This window comes from Zonotrichia albicollis, chromosome 1 (genome assembly GCF_047830755.1).
Source record: "Zonotrichia albicollis isolate bZonAlb1 chromosome 1, bZonAlb1.hap1, whole genome shotgun sequence".
Taxonomy (NCBI): Eukaryota; Metazoa; Chordata; class Aves; order Passeriformes; family Passerellidae; genus Zonotrichia; species Zonotrichia albicollis.
Genome location: NC_133819.1, coordinates 131,424,630 through 131,449,769, shown reverse-complemented (window position 1 = coordinate 131,449,769; position 25,140 = coordinate 131,424,630). Strand labels below are relative to the sequence as shown.

The 25,140-nt window shown below is 37.5% G+C and overlaps 1 protein-coding gene across 3 annotated transcripts in view; it reads right to left on the bottom strand.

Annotated features, from left to right (window-relative positions):
- Positions 1–25,140, bottom strand: part of RGS22 (regulator of G protein signaling 22) — a 65,824-nt gene that overhangs the window by 13,994 nt on the left and 26,690 nt on the right. For all 3 annotated transcript variants that reach the window (XM_074554382.1, XM_074554371.1, XM_014264472.3), the window contains exons 15-22: positions 23,558–23,659; positions 17,706–17,900; positions 13,045–13,134; positions 12,400–12,548; positions 9,233–9,395; positions 8,459–8,617; positions 4,540–4,701; positions 1,463–1,642 (exon numbers count right to left, since the gene is read on the bottom strand). In XM_074554382.1, coding sequence (XP_074410483.1) covers positions 1,463–1,642; positions 4,540–4,701; positions 8,459–8,617; positions 9,233–9,395; positions 12,400–12,548; positions 13,045–13,134; positions 17,706–17,900; positions 23,558–23,659 — 1,200 coding nt within the window. The remainder of the gene's footprint in view (positions 1–1,462; positions 1,643–4,539; positions 4,702–8,458; positions 8,618–9,232; positions 9,396–12,399; positions 12,549–13,044; positions 13,135–17,705; positions 17,901–23,557; positions 23,660–25,140) is intronic.

Sequence of the window (25,140 nt, the reverse complement as noted above, 5' to 3'; positions counted from 1 at the left end):
TGACCACATTAAGGAAACAGTTGACTGTAAAATGAAATGCAGAATGAGATAACTATTTTTTTTGAACACACAGCCTTGTTCCTCCCACGTACTCTGTCCTGACATTTCAGCCCAGCTTTGCTCAGCACATGCTTTTCATCAGTGTGTTTATTACTGGTGAGAAATCTTCCTAAAACACAGTTAAAAGACATTTTCTTTTTTTACATTTCCCTAAACAATTGTTTGCATTAATGAAAACATCCATCATTTTTTACAAGTATTCTTGATAAAATATACACCAGTAGAATTGCTTTTGCACCACTGTTCTGCTCAAGTATTTCAAATATTCAGTTCATTAGGGAGAGGGCTTTTTTTCCTTTCCTTTAAGAGAAAGGAAATACTTTTTTGCCTCTGGAAAGGCTCTTAAACCACATTACAGATCTATGAGCAAATCTTGGATAATTTTTAAATGATATAATCTCTCACAGGGTCATTTTTGAACTAGAATAAGAAAAACAATTTTAGAAAAGCAAACAGAGGGGCTCAGTGAATTCTGTTGCTGCACGTACTAAGGCTCACATTTTTCAATTTATTTAGATGTTTAATTTGCATTGAGAAACTTGGCTTCAAAGCAGCCAAGCATGCTCACTGCTTCTGGCTCAAAAGGCTTGAAAGGGACATGTAAGCCACTGTCGGGTTCCAGTCACAGCTTTTTGGCCTAGTTCTTCCTTTGGTTTTGTGCCAGATTTCTGGAGTTCACTGGGTTTTACATAGGCTGAAATGAGACTTCTCTTTCTCTTAGGACCTATATGAACCTTTTTCTCTGACAAATCATTCATCTCTTGTCATCCAAACACTTTATGGACTCACAGTTGATGTCTAAAGGTGTCAGTGGGAATTTTATAGGAAAAGAACAACAACTACTTTTCTTGGACTTAGAAGATAAGACAAGGCAGTATCAAGGGATAAGAAAATAGTAAGTCTGTAGTAAAGTTCCAAAATTGCTATTCAACCTGATAATTAGAAATATCAAAGAGAAAATTTTCTACAGCCATTTAATACACACTTTCTGTAATAAAGGAGGGAAAGACATTCAGCAAGTTAAGCTGTCTTTATGCTTGACTCACATCTGCATTTTTCATAAAACTTGAAAACCACAGACTTTCTAACTACAAATTACTTCTGTGACATTAACCAACTGGTAAAGAACAAGCAATTAAGAACATAGACAGAATTCATTTCTACTGCCAGAATTCGTAACACAGACCTGGATAACACCTTTCCAGGATCAGCTAGCTGTCAGAGATTTTCTTTATTGAGCAGGATAAATCTGAAGACCTTACAGTCACTGAAATATATGACTGTAGCTTTCTCCTTCAAGCTCAAGCTTGTGTGTGGAGTCCTAACTGTCACATCAGCAATGAAGACTGTTCTTAAAATCAGGCAGTCAGTCTCTGGCCAGACCTATCACTCGGCTTCTTACCTGTGCCTCTCTAAAAATGTAAGGTCCTAGTTCTTTCCTGTGCTCCACAATCTTTTTTGCTTGTTCAGGTGGGATGTCAATCTGCAAAGCTGGGGGTATGGCAGAATTAATAAAGCAGTCAATAATAGCTGTGATCTTTCTCTGAACTATGGCATCATCACAATGAGAATGGCACAAGTCCTGAAAGATAAAAAATACCATTTTCAGTCAATGGAGAGAGACACAGGCAAGAACTTTTACAGGGCACCAGTCATCAAAGAGCAATAGTCAAACAAAAATAATTATACAATAAATTCCTTCAGTATGCAAGGCAAAATTCTTTTGGTAAACGTGCATGGTCAAAACCATACTTCAGACATGCATGAGGCTTCTGGTTTGCAAATGCAGATACATAGCAATCATTGATTTTATGTGATAATTTCTGCCTGCATGTTTGGATATAACAGCTTAGATTTTAAATGCATTACTGGCAAATAGACATTTCTGAAAAGAGAAACACATCTACAAGTGTGAAAGGCACTGATTTTCACAATGAGCCTGCTATGACTTGCATAGCCATGGCAAATAAAAGATAAAGAAATGCTCCAACAAAAGAGGGAAAATATTTAGAGGATACTAGATATTCTAACTAGGAGTGTTGTCACAAGAGAGGACACTGTCAGCTACCAGTACAATCTTCCATTTAGTGAAATCTTCTACTTTCACCATTCATTAAGATTTTCTAGTTTCCCAAAACCTCAGGGTTTGAAATAACTCTGTACACTATAGAATACAAAGCAAACCTGAACTTACAGGAGTGAGATGTCAAAGGAACACTGGGGTTTTCTATTTTTTTAATGTGATCCTATTGTTCTTGTAAAACCTGTCATTGCCTGTGTTTTGACACCCTGATGATGCCACCACTGGACTTTTTGACATGAAGGAAAAATAATTCAAAGAGTGTCCTTCCAACACTTTGAAACACGAACTTTCTCTTTATCTGTATATTTCAAGAAATTAATATGACACTAGAAGACTATCGCATATATCTTAGAGACACAATGACCACTCAAGAGTTGTCAGGAAGAGAGCTCTTTAAATGAAGAATCTGATTTTAGTTTTGGTACAGAAGGCTACATATTTACTTTGCAAAGAAATTAAAACCATGACTTTTAAACAGAAATGTGGTATGTGAAAGAGCTGGCTTGCTTTGTTATGAATATTTTTAGTTTTGGGAAGGAAAAAAAAAAGAATGATAACAACTATAATAAAGAAAGTAAGGTAATGCAAAAACATATTAAATATATCCTTACTATATATATAATGGCTTTCTTTGCTCATCTAGCACAGAAGGCAGAGAGCTGTAGTATGAGGGAAGACAAACAAGCCATATGATATGAAGAGAGTTGAGACTGAGCATAGATAACAGATGGAAATGATCCACAGAGTTATGTTTCTTCATATTTGTTTTTAAAAAAAAATCTTGGTTTTGGATCGTCCTGAGATGTGCCTCCAGCCTGATGGGTTATGGGAGCAATGCAGACACTGACAGCTAAAGGGAGTTCTGTCTAAACTGATGGCATGATAGGGCTCAGACAATACAAGTATGCACTGTGCAAAGTGCTGCCCACGCCTTTGGCAATATTCCTGCAGCTCAGCCTGACCCACAACACTCCTACTACTCCAGCCCTTTGCTTCTACAAAGAGCATCAACTGCCAACCATGACATTGCATGCATGGAGAAATCTGGTCAGATTCTACTTTTTCTGGATAACAAGACAAATAAAATTAACATAAATGCAGGAAAGGGGGTGGAACAAAAAACAATGAAGGCTTTCTTCAGAGAGCAGTTCTACAAAGAAAAGAATGAAGAGCATGCTCCACATTAATTTGCAGAAAGTTTCCATGTCCTCCATAATGTAGCAACGAAGAGTCACAAGAATCAACAAAACTTCAAATATCTAGAAAAGGATTTGTGTCATGGAACACCAGGTACCTTCATGTCAGAGTTTTAATCTAAGGTAATCACTCTGTAACCATGAGAGAGACAGAAGCACCCCCAGAGAGCATTTCAGCCAGTGATCCCTTGCCTGGAGATCAGAACCTTTGTGGGGAAGAGAGATTGTCCCCTGGAAACAGGAGGAGCTTCACCTTCTAATGCAGACATCGAATTCAAATTCATAAACAGTGAAAGCACACCCACATGCCTGCAACAGATCTCCAAGTGCTACTGCAACAGCAAATGTGTTTACAGCCCAGTTTCTGAGCACGTTAGCTAATCTCATGCTCCCTGCCTGCCATGTGCACACAGGCTATGTTCAGGAGCCCAGTAGAGGTTCTGCACTCTGGTAGCACTTTTGCATCAGGAATATCCCAGAGGCAAAAGAAATGAGGAACACATGAAAGATCTGTGGTGACCCTGCATTCAGTCCAGGATATTCCTAGGAGGCTGCTGCATGTCTTAAAGTTTCACTCCAGACGTTTTCTATCGTATTTCAACCCTCACAAGCAATTTCACAAAACTAAATATATATGGGAGGGATGTAATCCCTGCTGACCTTTCTCATCACATTTCACTTTGGTCCCAAGCTCAGCTCAAGTCAAATTTGATTCTGCAAAGTGCAAGGGAGCTGTGCTCTGCATTGTACATATAGGGGTTTTTTGATACCATCTTTATATCTGTAAATTTGATTGAATTTTAAAGTTATCTCTCATTTTTGAGAAATTACCAAATTCAGATTGCAGCTAAAAGGACAGAATGAACATTTTAATGCTTGCATATTTCTACTGCTCAACAGATGTATACCAAACTCTGGGCATTAGCAAGATAGCGGTGTTCCTTTAGAGACTCAGAAGAATGCTACGGTTTGAAGAAGCATAAAGAAATACAGGGATAATGCTTTTGAGTCAAGAATAGCTACCCTTAAGAAGTGAGAATTTTCACTGATGAAAACAACAGTTTAAACAATGAAAGAGGCTTTACTATAAACAACAGAATGCCTACAGATATTTTTGTTAAAATTCTCCTAATGTGCATGAATGGATACATTTGCTGACAAATCGAATGCTATTCCCTTTGCTCTGTTTTACCACCCTACCTTATACTTTTGCACCTCTTGCCAAAAGAGCACTCCATTCCCCAGGAGGTCTCCCTTTTGTGCCACAAAGCGTTGAAACAGATTTGCTGTCACTGGATCCAAGAGCGCCTTGCGGAAAGCAATTATTTCACTAGATGAAGAAACACTCTTATTGTCCACATGCTGTCAAAAGAAAAAATAGATGCACCAAATAAACTTTGTTTCAAAAAGCAATAACAAAGGCATTAGTTAGTGTAAACTATCTGATTCTTATCTTTGCACTGACCCTAACTTTCAGTAGTTTATGAGTTTATGACAGGGATACAATAAAATGTGGCAAGGTTTCATTTCTTCCTTTCCTTTTTTTTTTTTTTTAAGTTTGGTTTGGGGAACATTTCTTGGAAGATATGATGGAGAGGAAATGACTGACAATGATTTAGACCATATGACTGCATACTACAAAGTATAGAAACAGCTCTTGTTATTGATTATGGTAATGGGCTACTTTTCTAGAGAACAGTTTGAGTTTTATGCAAACAAACAACAAAGGAAAAGGAACACACAAACCACACAGCTTAAAGTTGTAAAATGCTTTTGACAGGGATCTCACCAACAAAATGAGGTTTGAAATGTGTTGCTATGATCACCCACAGAAGCCAGAGACTTTGCTCTCCATGAAATAAAGCTACCAATAGCAAAATAGAATTTAAAGTCATTGAGACATTTTGGAAATCCTCATGCTGCCAAGCACAGAACAGTAGGCAGCCAGGAAAGGGTGGGGAAAGAAAGATGGCTTATGCAGGGACAGTTTGTTTGAACTGAAGTTCATGCTGGCCTGCCTTCCTGAACAAACAGTTCTTGTGCTGTTGCTGAACAGCAAGCCAAACAACCCCCTTTTGTTATCAGATGGATGGATGAATGAAAACCATCTTCTAAAAGTGGTTTAAAACTCTTGAAGTCCTGGAAGGGTGGAGTGCTGTTCAGTGGTGAGCATCGGTCAGAAACATTTTTAGTTGTTGCCAACAGTCCTGGAAATCTAAGCTGATCCTAAGCTGAAAGGGTTTCTGCAACTTATCTTAAAACCAGGGGTTATGCTCAGTCCTGTCACAGAGCCTGCCAGGGGTAACAGCCTACCCTGACAAGGAGGGTGGTGGCTGTCCAGAGGTTCCTTTGGTGAAAATAAAGTCAGCTCAATTTAGGCAGTAGGGTTGGATTTTCCAAGCCCTTCTCCACTTCTCCAAACATGTTCTATTCCCTGTGACCAGAATTTAGGGAACTTTTAAGAAAAAATATTTCTAGGGCATATTCATGAAGGGAAGAACAAAATGTTGCTTCCATCCTTATAGCAGTATGTAAACACGACTTATTTTATGGGTCAACAACCTTGAAGCAGAACATGGAGAATAATCATCTCCCTGACAAACAGGCAAAGGGAAAACTCACTTAACAGAACCCACATGCACTTTGGATCCCTTTTGTGCTGATGGTTTGCATGGATAATTGGTGACCAGGTCTCTAGTTTGATTTCAACAGACAATAAAGGTTCAACTGAACAAATGTACACAACTTGTATGCTGGCAATCACAAAAAGTTCACTGCTCTTCAAGAGGAAAAAAACTTGCAAACATCTGATGAAATCTATTATTACAAAGGTTTAAAAAGTTTAAATTTGATATAATCTCAGTGCTGTGAGATTAAAATACAATTCTAAATGAAACAGATACTGTGAGATATGATTAAACCTGCCCACTCTGCTGCATATTTCACATTCCCTTTTGTGTCTGCACGTAATCCACTTGCAATAATAAATAAACTACCAGATGCTGGAATGAACAGCTTGTCCAAATAAGTCCACTGCATGCAAAACACAGATAAATGTGAATTAAAGGTACAATATTAGTTTAAGGAGTGTTAATAGTGCTCCAAAGCCCAGGACAAGAGACCTTTATTTTCAAGTATGACCTCTCCAGACAGAAAGGGAGAGAGATTTACCATGAACATCCAGCAGGGAACTAAATTCAGGAGTAATGTGAGTAATCAGTCCACTGTAACCAGTACAGTCATGATTGCTTTTAACAGCATTACATTTGGGCCTCACACTGTCAACAGGGAAATTGTGAAAAATGTGCAAGGGTCAAATGAAAAAGACTGTGAAACTGCAGACACAAGAGACATAGCAAATTTCACTCGCCTTCCACATCCTGGTTGTCTTTTGCTGGTCTTTGTGTGAAAGATCTTCAGTTATATCCCTTATCTATAGCTGAACAAAATATTATTATTCTATTTTTTAAATATTCTCTTTTTTTGGTTAGCCTTTTAATGATTAAGACCCCAGTGGTAAAACAGTTTATATGTCTTCTTATGGATTTTATGTCTGAAACTTGTTGTGGACCTGCACAGAATGCCATCCCTTCTTCAGCTATAAATGAACACCTGATCATTAAGACTGGGGAATTAGAGAAGACAAGAAGCAATACCAGTCAAACTGTGCACTCCAGTGGTGGTGGAGTTTACTTCACCCATAATGTTCTAAGGGACCAGTTATGTGAGGAATAAATTTTGGGTTTGACTTTTTTTTAGTATGAAATATTTTTAGTTCCTTTGTACAGCTGTATCATAAATACAGACTTGATCCTGCAAATTCTTTGTAGCTGAATTACACCTCAAACAAAGGGCAGGTTTCCTGAATAAGGACTACATAGCATGCCCACACTGTTTTGTCACTGTGAAATATGAAGCCAGTGGAGAATGTCATCTGGTTTCACTTCTTCTAAAATACTTTCTTCAAAGAATCTTTTCATCCTCTGAATTTTCAATAAGAAAGAGAAAAAAGAAATTGGACATAAATGGAGTTAGGAAAAGACTAAAAGCTCATTAGAACTATGTATTTCCTGTAAACTGTTTATTTGAATACAGCATTTTCTAAACTACTTGGGCTAATCTCCCTGCCAACACAGTGCAGCAGGTGCAAAAAGAGGAATGAGTTAGCTTCCAGACCTGGAAGCAGCTTAGCCTCATTGGTCTTCTGCCAGGGCTTGTAAAGGAGGCAGAGTTCAGCTAAAAAAAGGCAGAGGGTTAGGATTTTTTAAAATTTAATTAACATAATCAGTGTTAAAATTATAGTTTCAAGCAATGCAGTTGCATATGTGTCTGCTTGGTTGAACTTTGAAGTTTCCCTCTGCTATGACATTCACATGTCAGAGCTGTTATGGAAGTGCAAAACACCAAGTCTTTGCCTCTGCCCACCAGCAGGATGATCCCCTTACGTGGATCACAGCCACAGAGGCACTCATAAAAGGCAGATGTTAGCTCTGCCGATTCCTCAGTCTCCCCAATGAACCAGCAGGAGTGAAAGGCTCCTCACTCCCAGCTTTCTGGCAGCTTTCTGAAGTAACCAATTGGAGCAAGGCTTGTAGCAGTTAACCTCCCCACTCAGAAGAATTTCACAAGTCCTGAAGTCGATTCTGCAGGCATTGCAGCTCCAGATGGGAGAATATGGACAGCATAAGAGAAAGAATTACGGCATGGGAAGCTCACTCATTTGCTTGTGTCTTGGTCCCGTTGGGAACATTCTTTACACAAAGCAGTATTTCTTCAGTGTGCAACTGCATGGCTAAGGCAAAATGGCATAGGGAGAGTGTAGCAGTGCAGCAAAAATTAGGTCACTCTCCTGGCAGGCTGGATGGCAGCAGAGCTAACACCAGCTCCTTCAGATTTGGTATCTAACAATAATACTGTCAGCTAAACTAAGTCTTCAGATGAACTGCCTTCACACTTACCAAGATAAATGTTTCAACCTGTACATGCTACAGCACCTCTTTCAATGTAAACTAAAAGTAAATTGTGGGCTGCTTTTCCTCTGAACCTTTCTACCCCAATGGTAAATTATGAGCCAAACAAAAAACAATGCCTGTATGTGTTGCTGTTGTTAAAAAATTACCTTTGCTTCTTCCTCTGCCCCACGGTGTTCTTCTGCCAGGAACAATGGCAGCCATTGTTTTTCTAATCTCTTTTGGACACATTGCTGAACTTGTAGCAGAGCCTCTGCCGAAAGCTGATCATGAAGGCTTTGTCTCCTTCCTCCACCTGAATGCATTAGCTAAGCAATCCAAATACAATAACACATGACATAAACGTTTGTGTATACCAAAAGTCCTTTATCTCTCTACATCCTTGATTTAGCAAAGCATGAGCTTAACTGTAAGCAAAGCACTTAATGCATGCTTACCCAAGGCTCACATGTACTTTTCATAAAAGGGAACAGATTACATTTGTCCCTACCTATAATAGGATACAGACTCTGGTGAATAATACCCCAGCTTGACCAAGTAAATTGCCTAAGTATCAAGATATATCAGAGCACCACAGCTCAGACTTGCTGTCTGTGGCTTTACTGACATACTAAAATAGAAAACTGGAACAAATCACTGTGCCTGAAAGTCATTTTTACACTTTTTCTGAGCCATCTTGTGCATGCTTTGACTGTGGCCTAGATCACAGTTCAGGAGAGATGTTCTGTAAGAGGCAGGGAGGAAAACCCTGAACAGGAAGGAAGAGACCTATACAACCATAATAGAACCATACTTGTGGCCAAAAATATAGGCAAGATTTGAGGAGATAGCTTGGAGAAAAGCTGGAAAAGACCCACTTGTGGATTTTTATCTCAGTCACAGTCACAGTGACTGTTCTTTATGAATGGCTCTGTGACTGCTACCTCTTCTTGTTGTTCTCTGGTAGCTGGGCTGTTGGGTCCAAAGAAGTACTCATTGTTTAAGTACTTGGTTTTAATGTCTTTCGATTTTTCATCACTTTTTTCTTTATCCTTTTCGAGCATCTTTCTGAACTCTTCAATATCTAGCCAGCACATGAGATCCATGCTACAAACAAATTTAAACAGAATGTTATTTCAATATTGAGTTAATTTCATCAACATTCTAGGGAGTTATTAGTTTAACCACAACTATACCATACCGAAGTATTCAAGACCTAAATACCAGGTCAGATTGGGCTGAAATTTTATGTCATTTTTTCTCTGCTAGTACCATCTGCTGAGACCATGGCACTTGCTGAACAGGCAGAGCAAACTTTTATCTTAGAGATCTCACTTAGGGTCCCATCTGGGGTACCCTGAAAGGAGTAACCTCCTCAATATGCCACTGCTAAATCCAGCAGGGACTATGGACAAGAACCATTGTGCAGAGCTCACAGAGAGAATGAAGAGTGAAGCAGATAAGAATTTGAATCAGTATTGAGGCTGCGAGGCCCTGAGAGATGAGCTGACACCTCCTGCTCTGCCTCCTTGTTATATTGCCTGAGAAAGGAGCAGGGATGACAGCTGGGAACATCAGCCCAAGAAATCACCCCCTTCCTGCCCCGTGTGAAGTGCTAGAGTTTAAGTCAGTCTGCAGCTGAGCAGATAAAAACAATTAATGGCAAAATTTGTTTCTAGGACTTTTTGTGGGCTGCTTTCTCATAAATTACCAATTCTATTACTTATTTAATTGGTGACAAATCATTTCAATGATGCAGTTCTCAATCTATATATTGTTCATAATGTTTGAGTGTACACTATAAATTTAAATTTGTTTTCATAGAATCATAGAATGGTTTCATTCTCTAAACCAGACAACAGAATAAATTACATATCTACAATTTCAGTTTAATTTATCTGACTGTTTTCTGACAGTATCTTATTAGCTGAAGTTATATGAACATTTTAGTGAGTACATTCATTGTATCTGCAGCAGGAAAAATGAAAAACTGAATTCAGACAAATCTGTTTCAGTTTTCCATTTGGTTAATAACTGGCTTTTTCAAAACATTATTCTATGAGTAAAATGTTCAAAAGCATCTGACTGATTTAAGAACAGATGTTCTCCTTTCAAAAGTCTTTTGAGACCCTTACAGAACCCTAAGTTCTATTGAGACTGAAATTCTTTCATTTGCTAGTTCATCACAACATGACTAAGTTCACCCAAATGCAAGAGATCCAAATTACTGTGGTTTATGGTGTAACTCCTTGGCATCTACCTATGAAAACTGACCAAATATGTGCATCTTTTTAAAAAGTAAAATATATAATCTTCAAGTGTGTCAGATAAACTGTTTAGTGGTGGCTTATCCTGGCATAGTGGATCAGGAGCACATCCACAGTCAATTAGCCTGGCGGGACTAACAAGCGGTAATTCACTAACCCGAAGTAACACAAATTGTCCTGCAATTGTGTGAATATATCCTATACATTTAAAAAAGTATTAATTAATGGAGCTTTGCTTAGTTTCTTACCAGAATTTGTGCACAGGCACTCAGCAGCCTGTGCTTCCTGAAACTTGGATCACTTACATTTGGACATTATCAGAACCATAAGTTTTGATGAAAAGGCAAATGACGTGTTTTTTCTGACATTTTCCAGACTGCATTAGTTCTAGGATCCCTTCGGCTTACAGTACCATTAAGCACCTTTATTGTAGCATGCCAGCTGGACTCCAGAGTAACTAGTCTGGACCCAGCCCTAAAACACTGTTGAGAGACTTTTTCAAATGTTTTTCTTCATTATGAAGGTTTATTAAAAAAAAAAAAAAAAAAAAAAAAAAGCTCCATAAATTAAACATTTCTCTGCCTGGTTCTACCACTTAAAATTAGACTTGTCTGTGATGAACAAAGCAGGAAATACCAGAGACAATTCAGCATACCTGTCCATGACCTGTTATCTGCTGATTCCTACCATTTCCCCAATGAACTAGAGAGGAAGTCAAGACTAGTGGTCTCTGAACCGCAGTATGTGAAGGGGGTGTCCAAGACCATTTGTTGAGGGGCAGCAAGAAAATATTAAAACTTTAGTAGCACATGTATATAGTGTATAAAAAATTATATATAAATACATACACACTAGGGTTCCACACTCAAAAAGTTTTTACTCATGAGATGCATGAGCAAGAAGTTTGGAGACCACTGCTCTAGACAACTAACTCAGAAGTCACCTGACTACAGGCAGCTAGACCATAAGAATTTGCATCTGAACTCATTATCTGCAGTCCTTTTGTAGTCAGTAATCTTAGGAATAATCCATCCAAACTGGTTTTAGATTTTACCTTCAGAATTAGGAATATTGTGTCAGAAGTGTATATTCTTGTCTCTCTGACTGCAAAGAGAACCTATGTGATAAGCAGAAGTGATGACATTGAATCTTGGCCAGAGGAGTTTTGTGCCAGATGCCCCTTTCTGGGCAGTTTTGAAAAAGCTGACTAATATCCAATGTAAAGCTATAGCAGTGCTTGACTAGAAGCAACAGTCAATACGCAAAGCATCAACTCATGGGAAACCCGACTAAACGGAAGAAGCAACAATTTAAAGAAAAGAAAGAGTATCAGCTTCTGTTCAGATCTTACTTTTAAAACAAACAGGCTCACCTTTTCAAAGACCCTGCCTAAAATTGTATCTGCTACAAGCTAGTACTTAAATCTGCTCAACAGACACAAAACTGTGGTTGCTGTCACACTGTGACAATAACATGCCTGTTTTCTATTTGTACATTTTTATAATAACCAGCTTGAATTTTTAAAATGTACTAAATTGAATCTGTACTAAAAAAGACAAAATTTTACTCATTATAGGCTAATTGTTCTACTCATGGGTTTGCCACTAATCAAAGCAGAAACTGAAAACAGAACTGTAATACAAATATGTTTTGACAGGAGAATTTTTACCCCAAACATGTTAAGACAATTCAGTTGTCTGAACAATGTGTCTGTGTGCTTCATAAATATGCAAAAACATTTTTTAAAAGACTGAAATCTGTCAACATTTAGATAGCCAAGATCATTAGCACATATTTCTTCTGAACTTAGAAACAGGTAAAATAACAATAATGAAGAAACATACCTAGCAGAATGCTTATCAAGAAAAGCCTGGAACTGTTCTAACTTCTCTTTGTCATGGATCAGGTCAGACAGATTAGGACCTGCCAATTCTTTGGGAACTTGATGCAAGTGCTGATCTTCTTTGAGAGCCCCCGTGTCAGCAACAGTACTCTGAGGGGAGAAATTATTTTGCTTGCATAACTGCTTTTTTCACCTCTGCATTTTGCTCAGTCTAATAATCCTTGCATTAGATAACCTATCTCTGTAAAATAGCTTTCTAATCACTAAGAAAATAAATTGAGTTAAGGCTCCAGCTCCTAGCAAGCTTTACTTTTATGTTTGCTTTAAACATATCAGTGTCTGCAGGTTCCATAATCAAATAATCCAATATATACCTGTAATTCCCTTGAAATGGAGGCATTTACTCAAGAGTAGAGGCCCAAAACACATTCCACAGACTTTAGGTCTGATGTTGATGGAACTGACAGAAGACCTGTGTATCTAATTAACACAATGGCTGTCAATCAGTCCCCAAAATGAATGGTAGAAATCAGACTATTTGCTTCTCCAATCTAGCATCTAGTCAGCTTTTCATTGCTGATACTCAAAGTGTGAACCCTCTCTGACAGAGAAAGGGTTTGTTTTTGTTAGTAGGTACTTGTCTTACCTCATCCTTCTCGGAACTCACTTGATGCAAAGCCTGGAGCTCTCTAAAGTACACGGAGTCCAGCTGTTGAGTTTCTTCCACCAACTCCACCTAATAAAAATAATATCTTGTATCACCCCTACAGTACACATTATAGAAAGATGGAGAACTACATGGGCATTTTGCCAGTGACAGCGGATGGAAAAGAATACATCTGTCAGCGATGAGACTGATGTTTAGAAGAGACAAGAAGTCACATTCTTGTGACAAACAATTCTATCAATAGCTCTGGTAGAACACACTTTTCCCATCTGAGTAGGCTCAGATGCAGATTTCTATAGATAACTACTAAATCACCTAACTATAACTTTAGGCAAATTGATTCAAAATTTGCTAAATTCTAATGTGTACATAATATATTGTGTATGTTTTGCATATATTATATTGTGTATATTGGATCAGACATACCTGATTGCCTGTACCAGCAAATTGTATGCCAAACTGCCACTGAGAAGCAGAAAACCAGTTCTTAAAACTAGGACTCTCAAAGGCAAAGAAGACAGAGTGCCACAGATTTAGAGAAACACAAATTTAAGTTGAGAAAGATGTTAAAATAGCTAAACAATAAAGATGAAAGCATTCTGACTTTCAGTCTTGTCCTATTTCTTAAATTATTAACTGTGTGTGATTTGAATCCATGAAGTTGGCATTTTTAACTTAATTAGAAGCTGTATGTAACTAGAGCAATTCTTCAGTTATATACAAACAATCAGTAACTGTGAAAGAGATATTTGGTGACCTTCCTTGCTGCCTAAACCATTTTAATGCAGATTTTAGGATATTTAGCAAAATCGAGCCAATGCCTTACACTGATCTGCATGCCCATTACAAAGATTAGAGAGCTGTGATTGTCTTATACAAGTGTTAATGCGCCAGAGAGAGAAGAGAATGTTTAGAAAAATATTCATTACATTTTCATCTAAATGTGAATACCACACTAATCACTGTGTTATCTGAATGTCTTCAAGCTCAATGTAACTTTATTCCATTGTTATAAGGTGCTTTGGGCTATTCTTTCCCTTACAAGAAAATATAGTTTAAAATTAAATAGTAAAACAATTCAAAACATTTTTCATAAAGTTTAAAGAGAAAGCAGATAGAGGCAGAATGAGAGTCAACAGTAAAAAGAAACACTTCTGATTTCATGCTTCATTTAAAGAAAAAATGTAGATATATTGAATATGTCCCAAATGAACAATTTTGGACTCACCTAATTCTTGATAAAATATCTTGTTTCATTATGGGCCAAATATGTCCTGATATAGATTAGAACAAAGGGGAAGAGTAGAGCCAGGGACTGAATAAAATACAAAGCAGACGTTGTCTTTGTGCTTGGGAAGGAGTGTGCCTAACTATCAGCCTGCAGCTAGTACAAAGAGACTCTAGTGCCTCCTAGAACAGGTCGTTTAATGTCTTTGTATTGTAACTCTTCACAAACACTTGTATTGTGCAGTCAAAAGGATTTTGTTGGGTTTTTTGTGCTCAGATTAAGATCTTTGTGTTGTTAGAGCACTAAGAAGTCTGCACGTAACTTCACTTGCAAAGGAACACATCCTCCAAACTGAAAGGGCAAGAGATTATCCTGTGGTTAACTCAAGGAGATATAAACTGATCACACATATTAACGGAAAAGTATATCTCTTCAATTCTTACTTTTCACTAGAAGCAGTGAAAACAGAGAGCTCTAAAGCAGACTCCTTCTTATGCAAAAACGATGTACAGAACCCTCGGCTGTGCTGATGATTTGACTCAGTGAGGACCGGCAATAGACTCTAGACAACCCTTACAGATAGCACACATAGAAAATACCCAACTACAAAAGATTAAAACTAGCCTGATAGAAATTACATAAAATTTCAGATTCATGAAAGTATCAGTCAATTCCAAGGTGCACTGCAGGTCGTAAAGAGTTATAGCTGAAATAGTTCAGAAAAAATAATTTATCTGAAAGGTTGGAAAAGACGTTGAAAAGCAAAGAAAATATTTTACAGATGTGTTTGGATTACTATATTTCATTTCACTAAGTTTCTCAAAGTTTCAAAACTTCTAAAAGATATTATGTTATCACAGGATGAGAGAGAAAGTCCCCTCGTGAATTAAGTAGAAGGTAGAAAATCAAAACCAAAGAAATAAATAACTTTCATTATGGGGTGGGGTTCCTATTGTAGTCTCACAGGGACCTGCACTGAGGTTGTTTTTTAAACATTCAGAAACTATGTGGAAAGGAGGTGAGTGAGGAGACAACAAAGTTTGCAAAATGATTCCACAGAGCAAAAAATTAAATTGACTGAGAAAAGCTGCAGGATAGCAGGACACTTTAGCATCTGTGTGATAAAAGGCCAGCTGAATTCAAGGATAATAAACATTAAGTCATTCCAGTGAGCTCCAAATTAGGGCTTTCCATTAGTAGTTATTACTTAGGAAGGAACTCTTGGAATCATTTGCAGATGGCTATTAGCTTACATTTTGCACATCCACTCAAAATTCACCAGGAGTCAAAATGATAGGGACAATTAGGAATGGGCAAAAAGCACAACAGAAAACATGGTTCTGCCACTGGATGATCCCTGGTGCATCCAGACTTTGAGTATTGCTTGCATCTCATCAAAATAATATAATACATACAAATGGGGCAATAAGTGCAACAAACGTATGGAACACCTTTTGTAGGAGGAGAGGTCAAAGTGTCTAGGATTCTTGAGTTTCAGGGAGATCTAACTGAAGTGGGATATCACAGAAACTTGTGAAAGCATAACAACATTGAGAACAGGACAAGATAATAATTGTTTACTTGTTCTTTGTCATATACAAAACTAGGGCATCAGGTGAAATTATCAGGGAGGCCTTTCCAAACAAATCAAGATACACATTTTTTCTCCTATTGCATGACTAAACCATGAAACTCACTTTTACAGTGAGGCTGAAGATACATCACTCAAGATACACTTTACAGAAACCCATGGAGGAAAAAAATTTCCTCAAAGACTATTAAAATCAAGAATATGGATAAGACCTCTGTTCCATGAACTTTCTTGGTTGCAAAGTGCTGAAGATAGCTGTATGTCTCTTTTCTGTTCTTACAATCTGTTTTTAAATTTTAATACTGGTTAGAAGACCATTCTCAACTTTGATTTTAGGTATCAATTCATCTAGTTTTTCTTACATGCATAAATGATACAGAACCAAAAACAGACTGTATTACAAAACTTCTGAAAAAGGAGATTTCAAAATATTTTGCAGTGGGCAATGTGGGAATGTTATTACAAGCTGACAGAAGTATCATCAATAAATGATGATATTTCTTATAAATTGGAGATGCTTCATCTAACCTCATACTGAAGAAAAACAGGAACAAGAACCAACTTCCTGCCCTCACTCTCATGATTTTCCACTATAAGTTTCTCCTTCTATTTCCAAGAGAGAGATGCTAAAGACTTGAAATTAGAATCATAGAGTATCCTGAGTTAGAAGGGCCCTACAAGAATCATTGAGTCAACTCCTGATCCTGCACAGCACCATCCCCAAGAGTCACACCACATGCCCAAGAGCATTGTCCAAGCACTTCTTGAATTTTGTCAGGCTTGGTGCTTGGCCTGGGGAGCCTGCTCCAGTGCCCAACCACCCTCTGGATGAAAGAACTTCTCCTAATAGTCAACCTAAACCTCCCCTGACACAGCTTTGGGCCATTCCCTTGGGTCCTGTCACTGGGCACCACAGAGAAGAGACTGGTGCCTGTAGACCACCTCACTCTCTTCTTCTCCAGGCCAAACAAGTGACCTCAGGCCTTGCAGGCTTCCCCCCAAGGGCCTTCACCACCTTCATAGCCCTCCTCTGGACATTTTCCAAGAGCTTTGTATCTTTCTCGGATTGTGGCACCCAGAAGGAGTTTGATCTTCAGCAAGCAACTTGTAGGTAAGTTTACAAATAACAGAGAGCCACAGCATCCACCACTGTCATCACCATTTCTTGTTGTCATTGGTCAGAGGCACAGCCAGGATTGCAGCCCTTTCCTCTGACCTCCATGAGCATACTCAATTCATACTTTCAGAACATTTTGGGATTAGAACTGAGTACACCTCTGAGCAACTTTTTCAGAGCAACAATCCAAAAATTGTTTGGGGCAAATACGGCTGAACCACCATGTCACATTTCCTCTATGCTAAGCAGTAAATTCCTCTATGCTGCACTTAAATTCTAAACACCAGAAATATCTACTGTCACTGCACTGACACACTAAAAAACCACCGTACTACGTGCTTATCATTAAAAATACAGAGTGTTTGTGGGCAATCCATCATTAAAAAAATTACTTCTGATCAATGGTACAATTGCAGAAACATGAAACTTCCTGAGTGCAGAGATAAATTTTACCATAGCAAGATGTGTTTCTCCCCAGTTCACAGGCCAAGGAGTCCATGAAGCCCACAGCTTCCTTTCACATGAGCAGTCTGCTCTCCACAAAGAGCTCAGCCTATTTCAACTTATCAGGATAGAAAGGAGTAAGTAAAACATCTTGTAATACTTCTCCCTTCTGGAGTATAAATACAACAGGGTTCATATAAATGATCTTGTGATTTTCTTCCCTGAAATAAGAATTTTTCATGGTGTCATCGAGATATTACCTTTCTATAAGTGTATTTGTCTTCTTCCACCATCTTCATCCATGGTTCCAGCAAAACAGTGAGGATATGTTCTTCTGCTGGGTCAAAAAGGTCCTCAAAAGCCGGGTCAATTTTGTGATAAATCATATTTTTCTTTTCTTGATGAAGTCCAGTGTCCATACTGGCAGATGGAGCAATGTAAGTTGCATAAAGGAACTGCAATAAAACAGAAGAAAACTATATCTTAGCCATGGTACATTTCAATGGTCACAGACCCTTGAAGGAGAGAATTAATGCATATTTCTCCCCCACTGCCCTGCTGTATGTTCAGAACTAGTATTAGTTCAAAATTCAGTTATTGACATAATGAATCCCTCTGCCGTTTTTACTCTTACTCATTAAAATGGTTAATGCAATTTTCACTTGTATATATTTGGCTGACACTTAAGATTCAGATAACCACAGTTATCACTGCAACTGCACTCCTCATGAAGTCACACTGCTGTTTTGCAGAATATGGGCTGGGCCAACTAGTGAAGGCATCTTAGTTCTTCTAAGAGATGTCATTTGTAAATTTGAGGTTAAAATTAATTAAAAATTATACTATTTCATTCTCTGTGGAGGTTCTCTTTGGTAGTTTTTTCACAATTGTGAGACACTTATTACTGTACAGGATCCATGCAGGAGATACCACTGCACAGCTGAGATCTAAGCCCTTACCAAAACAAGAATCACAACATGCTTCTTATCTGAAGCTCAGAGTTTGCCATTCAACATGTACAAGGAGCAGAAAACTGAACCTGGAGGGTATTTCCTTCTCCTTAACAGCTCATCCTTGAAGCACAGAGTAATTTTTAATTTTTTTTTTATACAGTCCCCTATGTAAAACTCTTGTTTTCTAAATGTTTTGTTAAACATGCTATGAAAATGAACATAGAAAACTCAGAGTAAAACACTTTTTTTTTTCTCCAGGAATATCTTGGAAAAATAAATTCCATAATAGCTGCCTAAAACTTCATGATTAGGACTTCAGCTAGAAACTCAAGTAAAAAAAAGATGCTGCCAAATATATTTCATATCCTTATAAATATTTTCTCTTCTTCATATTGTGAAACTCTAACTATATTTCAAACATACAGTCAGGGACCAGATTAGCAGCACAAATCAGAATTTTTCTCTAGGATAGCATTGACAAGTCCATTTTCACTTTATTATCACACAGATTGGACAATGAAGAATTCAGAATTCTTATAATTCTCATTTTCCTTATGTTACTAAAATCCAGCTGTAACTAGGAGATGTTCAAAGCAATAGAATAGAAGAAAATAATGTTTACTCTGTGTTCAAGTAGTAATAAAACACTGGTGTGCTTAGATTTCAAGCACAAGGGGAGAATGTTTGAGTACATTAAATAATGATGTTTCTGTTTGTTTTAAATTAAATGCTGATTTATTAAACTCTCTCTTTCAAACAGCAACAGTAATAGACTATATCCCCATTATTTTGGACCTTTACAATTTGAAACAAACCCTTTAGATTCTCCTGGTGTTAGGTCACAGAGGAATATAGGGATATGATGGCTGACATCCATCCCTCCCTTAGCTCTTGTTATGATTACTGTATTTATTGTGCATGCAGGATTCTACACTCCTTCCACATTTCTACATTTTCCATGCAAACAAAAATGGTTTGTGCCTACTGTGCCTATTGTTATCAGTGCAATAATGATATGCAGGTGCAAGGCATAAGAGAAATAAAAGATCCATAGGAAGAGTCTTACCTGAAAGCTGGACTACATTTATCCTAAATTAAACACTTCTCAGCAAATCTCTAAGTACAATGACATTTAACAGCTTTAATTAGATTCACAGTGATTTCAAAAGTTGAAAGTTACTTTGAAGAGCCCTAACACTAGGAAAGTTTCAGTTAAGTCACATCAAGTCTGATCCAAAACATTTGATGTATAAGATTAGCCAAATTTGAGGGGCCAACTCCAATGATACCAAGATGTGGTATCTTTAAAAACAGCCTTTTTAAAAAGGGGTTAACCATTTCAGTTGTCATTATAACTATATTGCTCTACCATTACAACTTACCACACAAGGGATCTGTAAATTAGTAAAAAGCTTCAAAAATATGTCCTCAGTATTTTAGCACTGATTAACCTGGTTCCTTAAGTGAGTGATCATTTGAGCATAGATTTAAGAATAAAATAAAAACAAATGCACCACTAGTTTCTTGGCTGGAATTCCCTTCCCCTATGATTTTGTTAACTTGTGTACATTTGCTGCTTTAGAGATGGCAAAAAATGTCAGCCTACCAAGTCAGAAATTGTCCAGACTAAGAAGTGTTGACCAAAAGCTATTGACAACCTGCTGACACCAGCATTGTTGTAAATGTTGCCACATTAGGGACTGCCTTTTTAGGCTGCTCTACCTGCAGAGCTGCCCCCAGTTCTTTATAATTTCACATGCAAACTAGAACATAGTAAGGACAGATACTTGTCTCCAGAACCAATATCTAGGGCTGGCAATACACATGAAGCAAAAATTTAAAGGTGCTTAAGCTAGCTAGAGGAATGCACTTTTCCAATCTCAAATAACCAAATTCTCAGTGGTGAAATCATTATGGCCTCTTCATTTGAAGGATGCACATTTGCAGTGTCAGAGGATTTGGCATCTTTTTACTTAAATTCTCATAAGAATCCATTGCAGTGGTATTTGACCAAGTAAGTGAATATATGCACTTGCAGACAGGAGAGAAATGAGTAGTAACTTTCATCCCTGTGTCCCTTGCATCAGAGTTGAGGTGCATCTGTAGATCTGCACAGATTCAATTGCAAGGACTGCAGGAAAAACAACTGAGAAGAGTTCTAGACATGTCAAAAAAGAGGAAAAGTGTCTGTTCACAGCCTTCAACACTGGGCAATGCAGTTTGAAAGACACATTTTATAAAAAGTAATAATCATAGCATCTTTTTATTCCAGTGTCATGGAATTCCTGAGGTTTTCTCATTCTCAGTGGAATACTGAAACCATTATATTGGTCAATCTCCTATGGGATGAACAAGAAAAATTACATTAACTTAAAAGTTAACAAATTCATACAAAAATCCGAAGCATAGGACATCAAGTGCATATCAAACTTTGTTGATTCATTGTTTTGTTCCTATTAAAAACACAAGATTTTTTTTCTACCTGCCAGCTATAAATTCTCCTATAAATGTAAATATGTTATGGATTGAACCCAAACCCTTATCTGGAAATTTGTACATTTGCATATTAGAATTACTTACAATTGCACAAACCTGGTTGTACATAATGCTTAGAAAATTCAGATTAAGACTTTGGCCTCATTTTATGACTTTCCAAATTGGGGATTGTACAGGCCCTGGGTTCTGGTGTGAATTCATCCCCAGATGAGAAGGTTTTGATAAGCAATTTCAGTATGACTGGAGTGAAGCAAGAAATGTGAGAAAGATTTAAGTCCAAGTGTTTTGTACTGCTGCCCAAAGGAGTGGATATTGCTCTGCTCTAAACGAGCGCCTTGTGCAGCTGCTTGGCAGAATGATGTGATGGAAGCATGCAATGCACTGGTGTTGAACAGAGAGGCTAAACTGCCTTAACCTCCATCATCACTTCAGACTAACATAAATCTTGTATCTGACCCTGAAAGTCCACAGTAATGAAGACTCCCTTTATCTAAATTGATTCTAGCATTAAAATATTGTATTTCCCACAACTGCATTAAATTTTCTAATTCTAAACAACTTTTTAAAAAATTAAAATTATTTTCAAATTTTTTTACACTTGTGTGCATATGTTTACAGTGAATAACCATGTATGTTCCTGGGTGATTACCAGTACTTCTCATTATTCTTATCCATCAAATTTCATTCTCACCATAGTTTCTTTCCCCAGGTGAATGCATATATACTTTGTAAAGCATTTTATTACTCTATTATAAAGCTGAGATAGCAATGCCTAACAAATGAAACAATGAGTAGCAGATACACAGCAATCAAGGTTTGTTCTTGTTTCTAAGAGGAAGCAGGCAGCACACATATGGAACACTCTGTTTGTCTCTACATGTCTCTTTCTGTAATAAATAGTAAAATATATATGACAATGTGCCATGTGAATCTGATTCACATTCTCTTAGGACTATTTGGAGTGACTGTCTTCTTGTGCCAAAGGTGAGTGCAGAATTTGGGAAGGCATCCCTTTCGTAAGCAGACTCTGAAGATTGGTTGCAGCTTGACTCTTTACGGTGTTCCAATGAAAACAAGTATAATTTTTCTGCAGCCTTAAAAGGCAAGCTTGAGAATGATACCAAATGTTGCAGCACATGTGTTGATTTGTTATGTTACATTTCAGCTGTTAGTTATGCTAATGGAACAGTTTCACATATTTAGTTTTGATGTATTTACTTTCATGGCTATGTGTATGTACTGCCTGGTAACACTGATTGTACGATGTTCTGCTGTCACCACCAGGCCAGCACTGGAAATAAGATTAGTAAAAAAGACCTGGGCCTTAAATTTTCAGCCATGCAACCACTACAAAAAGAATGTAAACTGGTGTGAAATGAAACCAAAATGAAAACCATCAGAGACTACAAGATGAGCTCTGGCCTGCAACAAAACACATAGGAAAATGGTGATACAGAATAGATATGGTCAGCTTGGTGTGAGGAGGTCCCCAGCCACACACAGGCATGGACTGATGCAGGAGACAGTCAGACTTAAGGGGACATTCAGTTGCCCACAGCCTCAGGCCATGAAAAGAGCTGGAGGGGAAAACAACTAAAGAGGGTAACGGTTCAGTTTACCCAGTACGAGATAGGAGAGGGAGGAACCCATGCCTTGGCCTCTGCTTGGAGCTTCTATACAAATAACACTGATTTAGATGAGAATTCTGGACAAATATGCAAACTTCTGTTATTTTCCCAGTAAAACCTCCAAGAAGCAAAAGAAGACAAATTCAAGAATGTCCAGATGCTCAGGAACATGTCATATAAAGAGATTACTCTCACCTGCCCTCTACGGATATTTGTGCCAATGATATGTGAAGTAGTTTTGCTCTATTACAGTATATATTGAAATATGTGGATAGGATATACTCCTACACAAGGTTTAGAGAGGAAAATCAGACCAAAGTTTCACAAAGTGATTTTAAAAGCTCCTTGTAGTTCTTCTAATGATATCACAATGTTGCAGTTTCTTTCCCTGATGGAATCAATGTACTCTGCCTTCAGCACCACTGTGGGCTAAGTGCATGCTCAATTAAAATACTCTTTTATAGGAAATATCGGTTCCACTTAACATTAAATGGAGGTCTAAAGATCTATTTAGGGGATGACAACCATGGTAAATATAATAATGATACCCTGACAATCATAAAAATTGAACTGGGCTAACAAAGATCAATTTTCATTATTGAGGTCATTATCTGAGGTCTGTACTATGAAATCTGCAATTCTAACCCACATAGGAGATGGAAGGAAAGGTACAGCACAATTAGTTGGTTTAGAAAAAACACTATCTCTGATGTTAACACTAAGCAGACAGTTTCCAAATATGACTCAGTGTAGCAAAGGGGAGTTTAGGTAAACTGAGTATAATAGATAAAACTGGGAACAGGCTGCAGAGCCTGGAAATCAAACTATGCATGTTTAATGTTTGAATCAAGAAATTCCATGGAAACAATCCAAAGAGCTTCTTTTATTGCCCACAACACAGATTTACTTTGGTGTGGGTTGTCAAGTTTTGGAAACTTTTTTATCTTCTTTTCAGTCTTTACACTGAACAAATGCATTTGTGAAGGGAACTAATAAATGTATTTTTGAAAGAAAAACACATTATTTACAACTTACTTGAGCTTGCTGGCATATTTGAAAAGGTTGAAGGGTTTCTTGGTAAAAAAGCTGATGATAAGCCTGTAGGTCGAACCAAAAGTACACGCAGTTCTTCCATAACTAGAGATGAAAAATATTGTAGGTTATTGCTACCCAAATATCACAATTTTGTAAAAAATTGACTTTCCAAAGCAAGTAATTATTTAGCTCCTTGGGGTCATCATAAATCAAGCTCAATTTAAAATGGATTTAATCTTCTGTCGCATACTGGCTGAAGAACAACATATTTCATAGCATCGTCACAGTGATACTCTATCTTTTATTGCATCCTTTATGCATAATTGGCCATTAAAATTGTTAACATTGTAGTTAACATTTGAAGAGTAACCACATTTCAGTGGCATAATGCCAGTGCTAAAGAAGAGATGCTGATAATGGACATGCAGAGTTTGTGCCATGGCAAAATAGCGTTTTGCAGCAAAAACCAAAATAATTAAATAGTGTGTACTTGACACATTGTACTGGGATTATCATTACATTTTTATTACACACATTTCTGAGACCCAGAGTCCTGGCCTCATTTCATAAATTCAAACAAACAGCAAAAGATCTTTCAGAAGTCTAGATCTTTCCCCAAGTCCTCTATTTAATCATGTGTTTATAGGGTTTAGACCTTAAAAATACCCTGAAACTCCCATCACTAACCAATAAACAATCGATTCCAAAAAGGTAGAGATGGGGAACTTTGTTCCACAAACTGTAGTCTTCCAGACCCGGAACATGAGTGAAATAGGCTTCACAGCTGAAGAGAAAACTTAAAGCAAATAATTTTGAAAGGAGCCTGGCACCTGGAAAGGCTAGAGACACTTGGGTGGTTGCCTATCTCCAATGGAAAAATAAGTTTCTTTCATTTAGATTTCTTTCTATGCACATTTAATAGTTTTAGCTGAAGGTATTTAGCTTTGGAAACACTACATCTTGCCTTCTAGAAGCCAGAGGCATTTCTAGCTACTGCTGCTGGATTCCGGGTTGTGCTAGTGGTGAAACAGATGTCCATCTTGACTGCATTCAAACCTCCCCTAAAGACTCAATTTTTCTGCAAAGCCACTAAACACTAACTCAATATGCATAGACTGTTCCAATTCAATCCTCAATTTACACCAAGCAATGAATGATACATCTGCTGACTACATAAAAGAAATAGTGTTCATGTCTCAGAAATACAAGGAGATTCATGGAAGCATAAGAAAGTTTTAAAAATATTGGAGATTTTGGACCCAAAAAGTAAGAAGAAATCAAATTATTGTTAGTAATAGCACAGCAGGTTTCCCATCTTTTTAAAAAGGTTTTTTGTGGGTTAGGACCTCTTTTTTTTGTGCCAAGTTAATGGTTAACTTTTAAAAATGAGTAGCCTTTTTTTTATCCCTGATGGTACAATAAGAATTCCAATGGGTTTGAGACAGTAAGAATCTGACAGCTTGGTTAAGACCTGTCATTAGTTTGCATATATACGTGAACAGTTTATTATTGTTGAGGGATTGAAGTCTCACAAGTAATAACTCATCCAGTCATCAATCTTTCTTTCTCCATTTCTTTTTTTT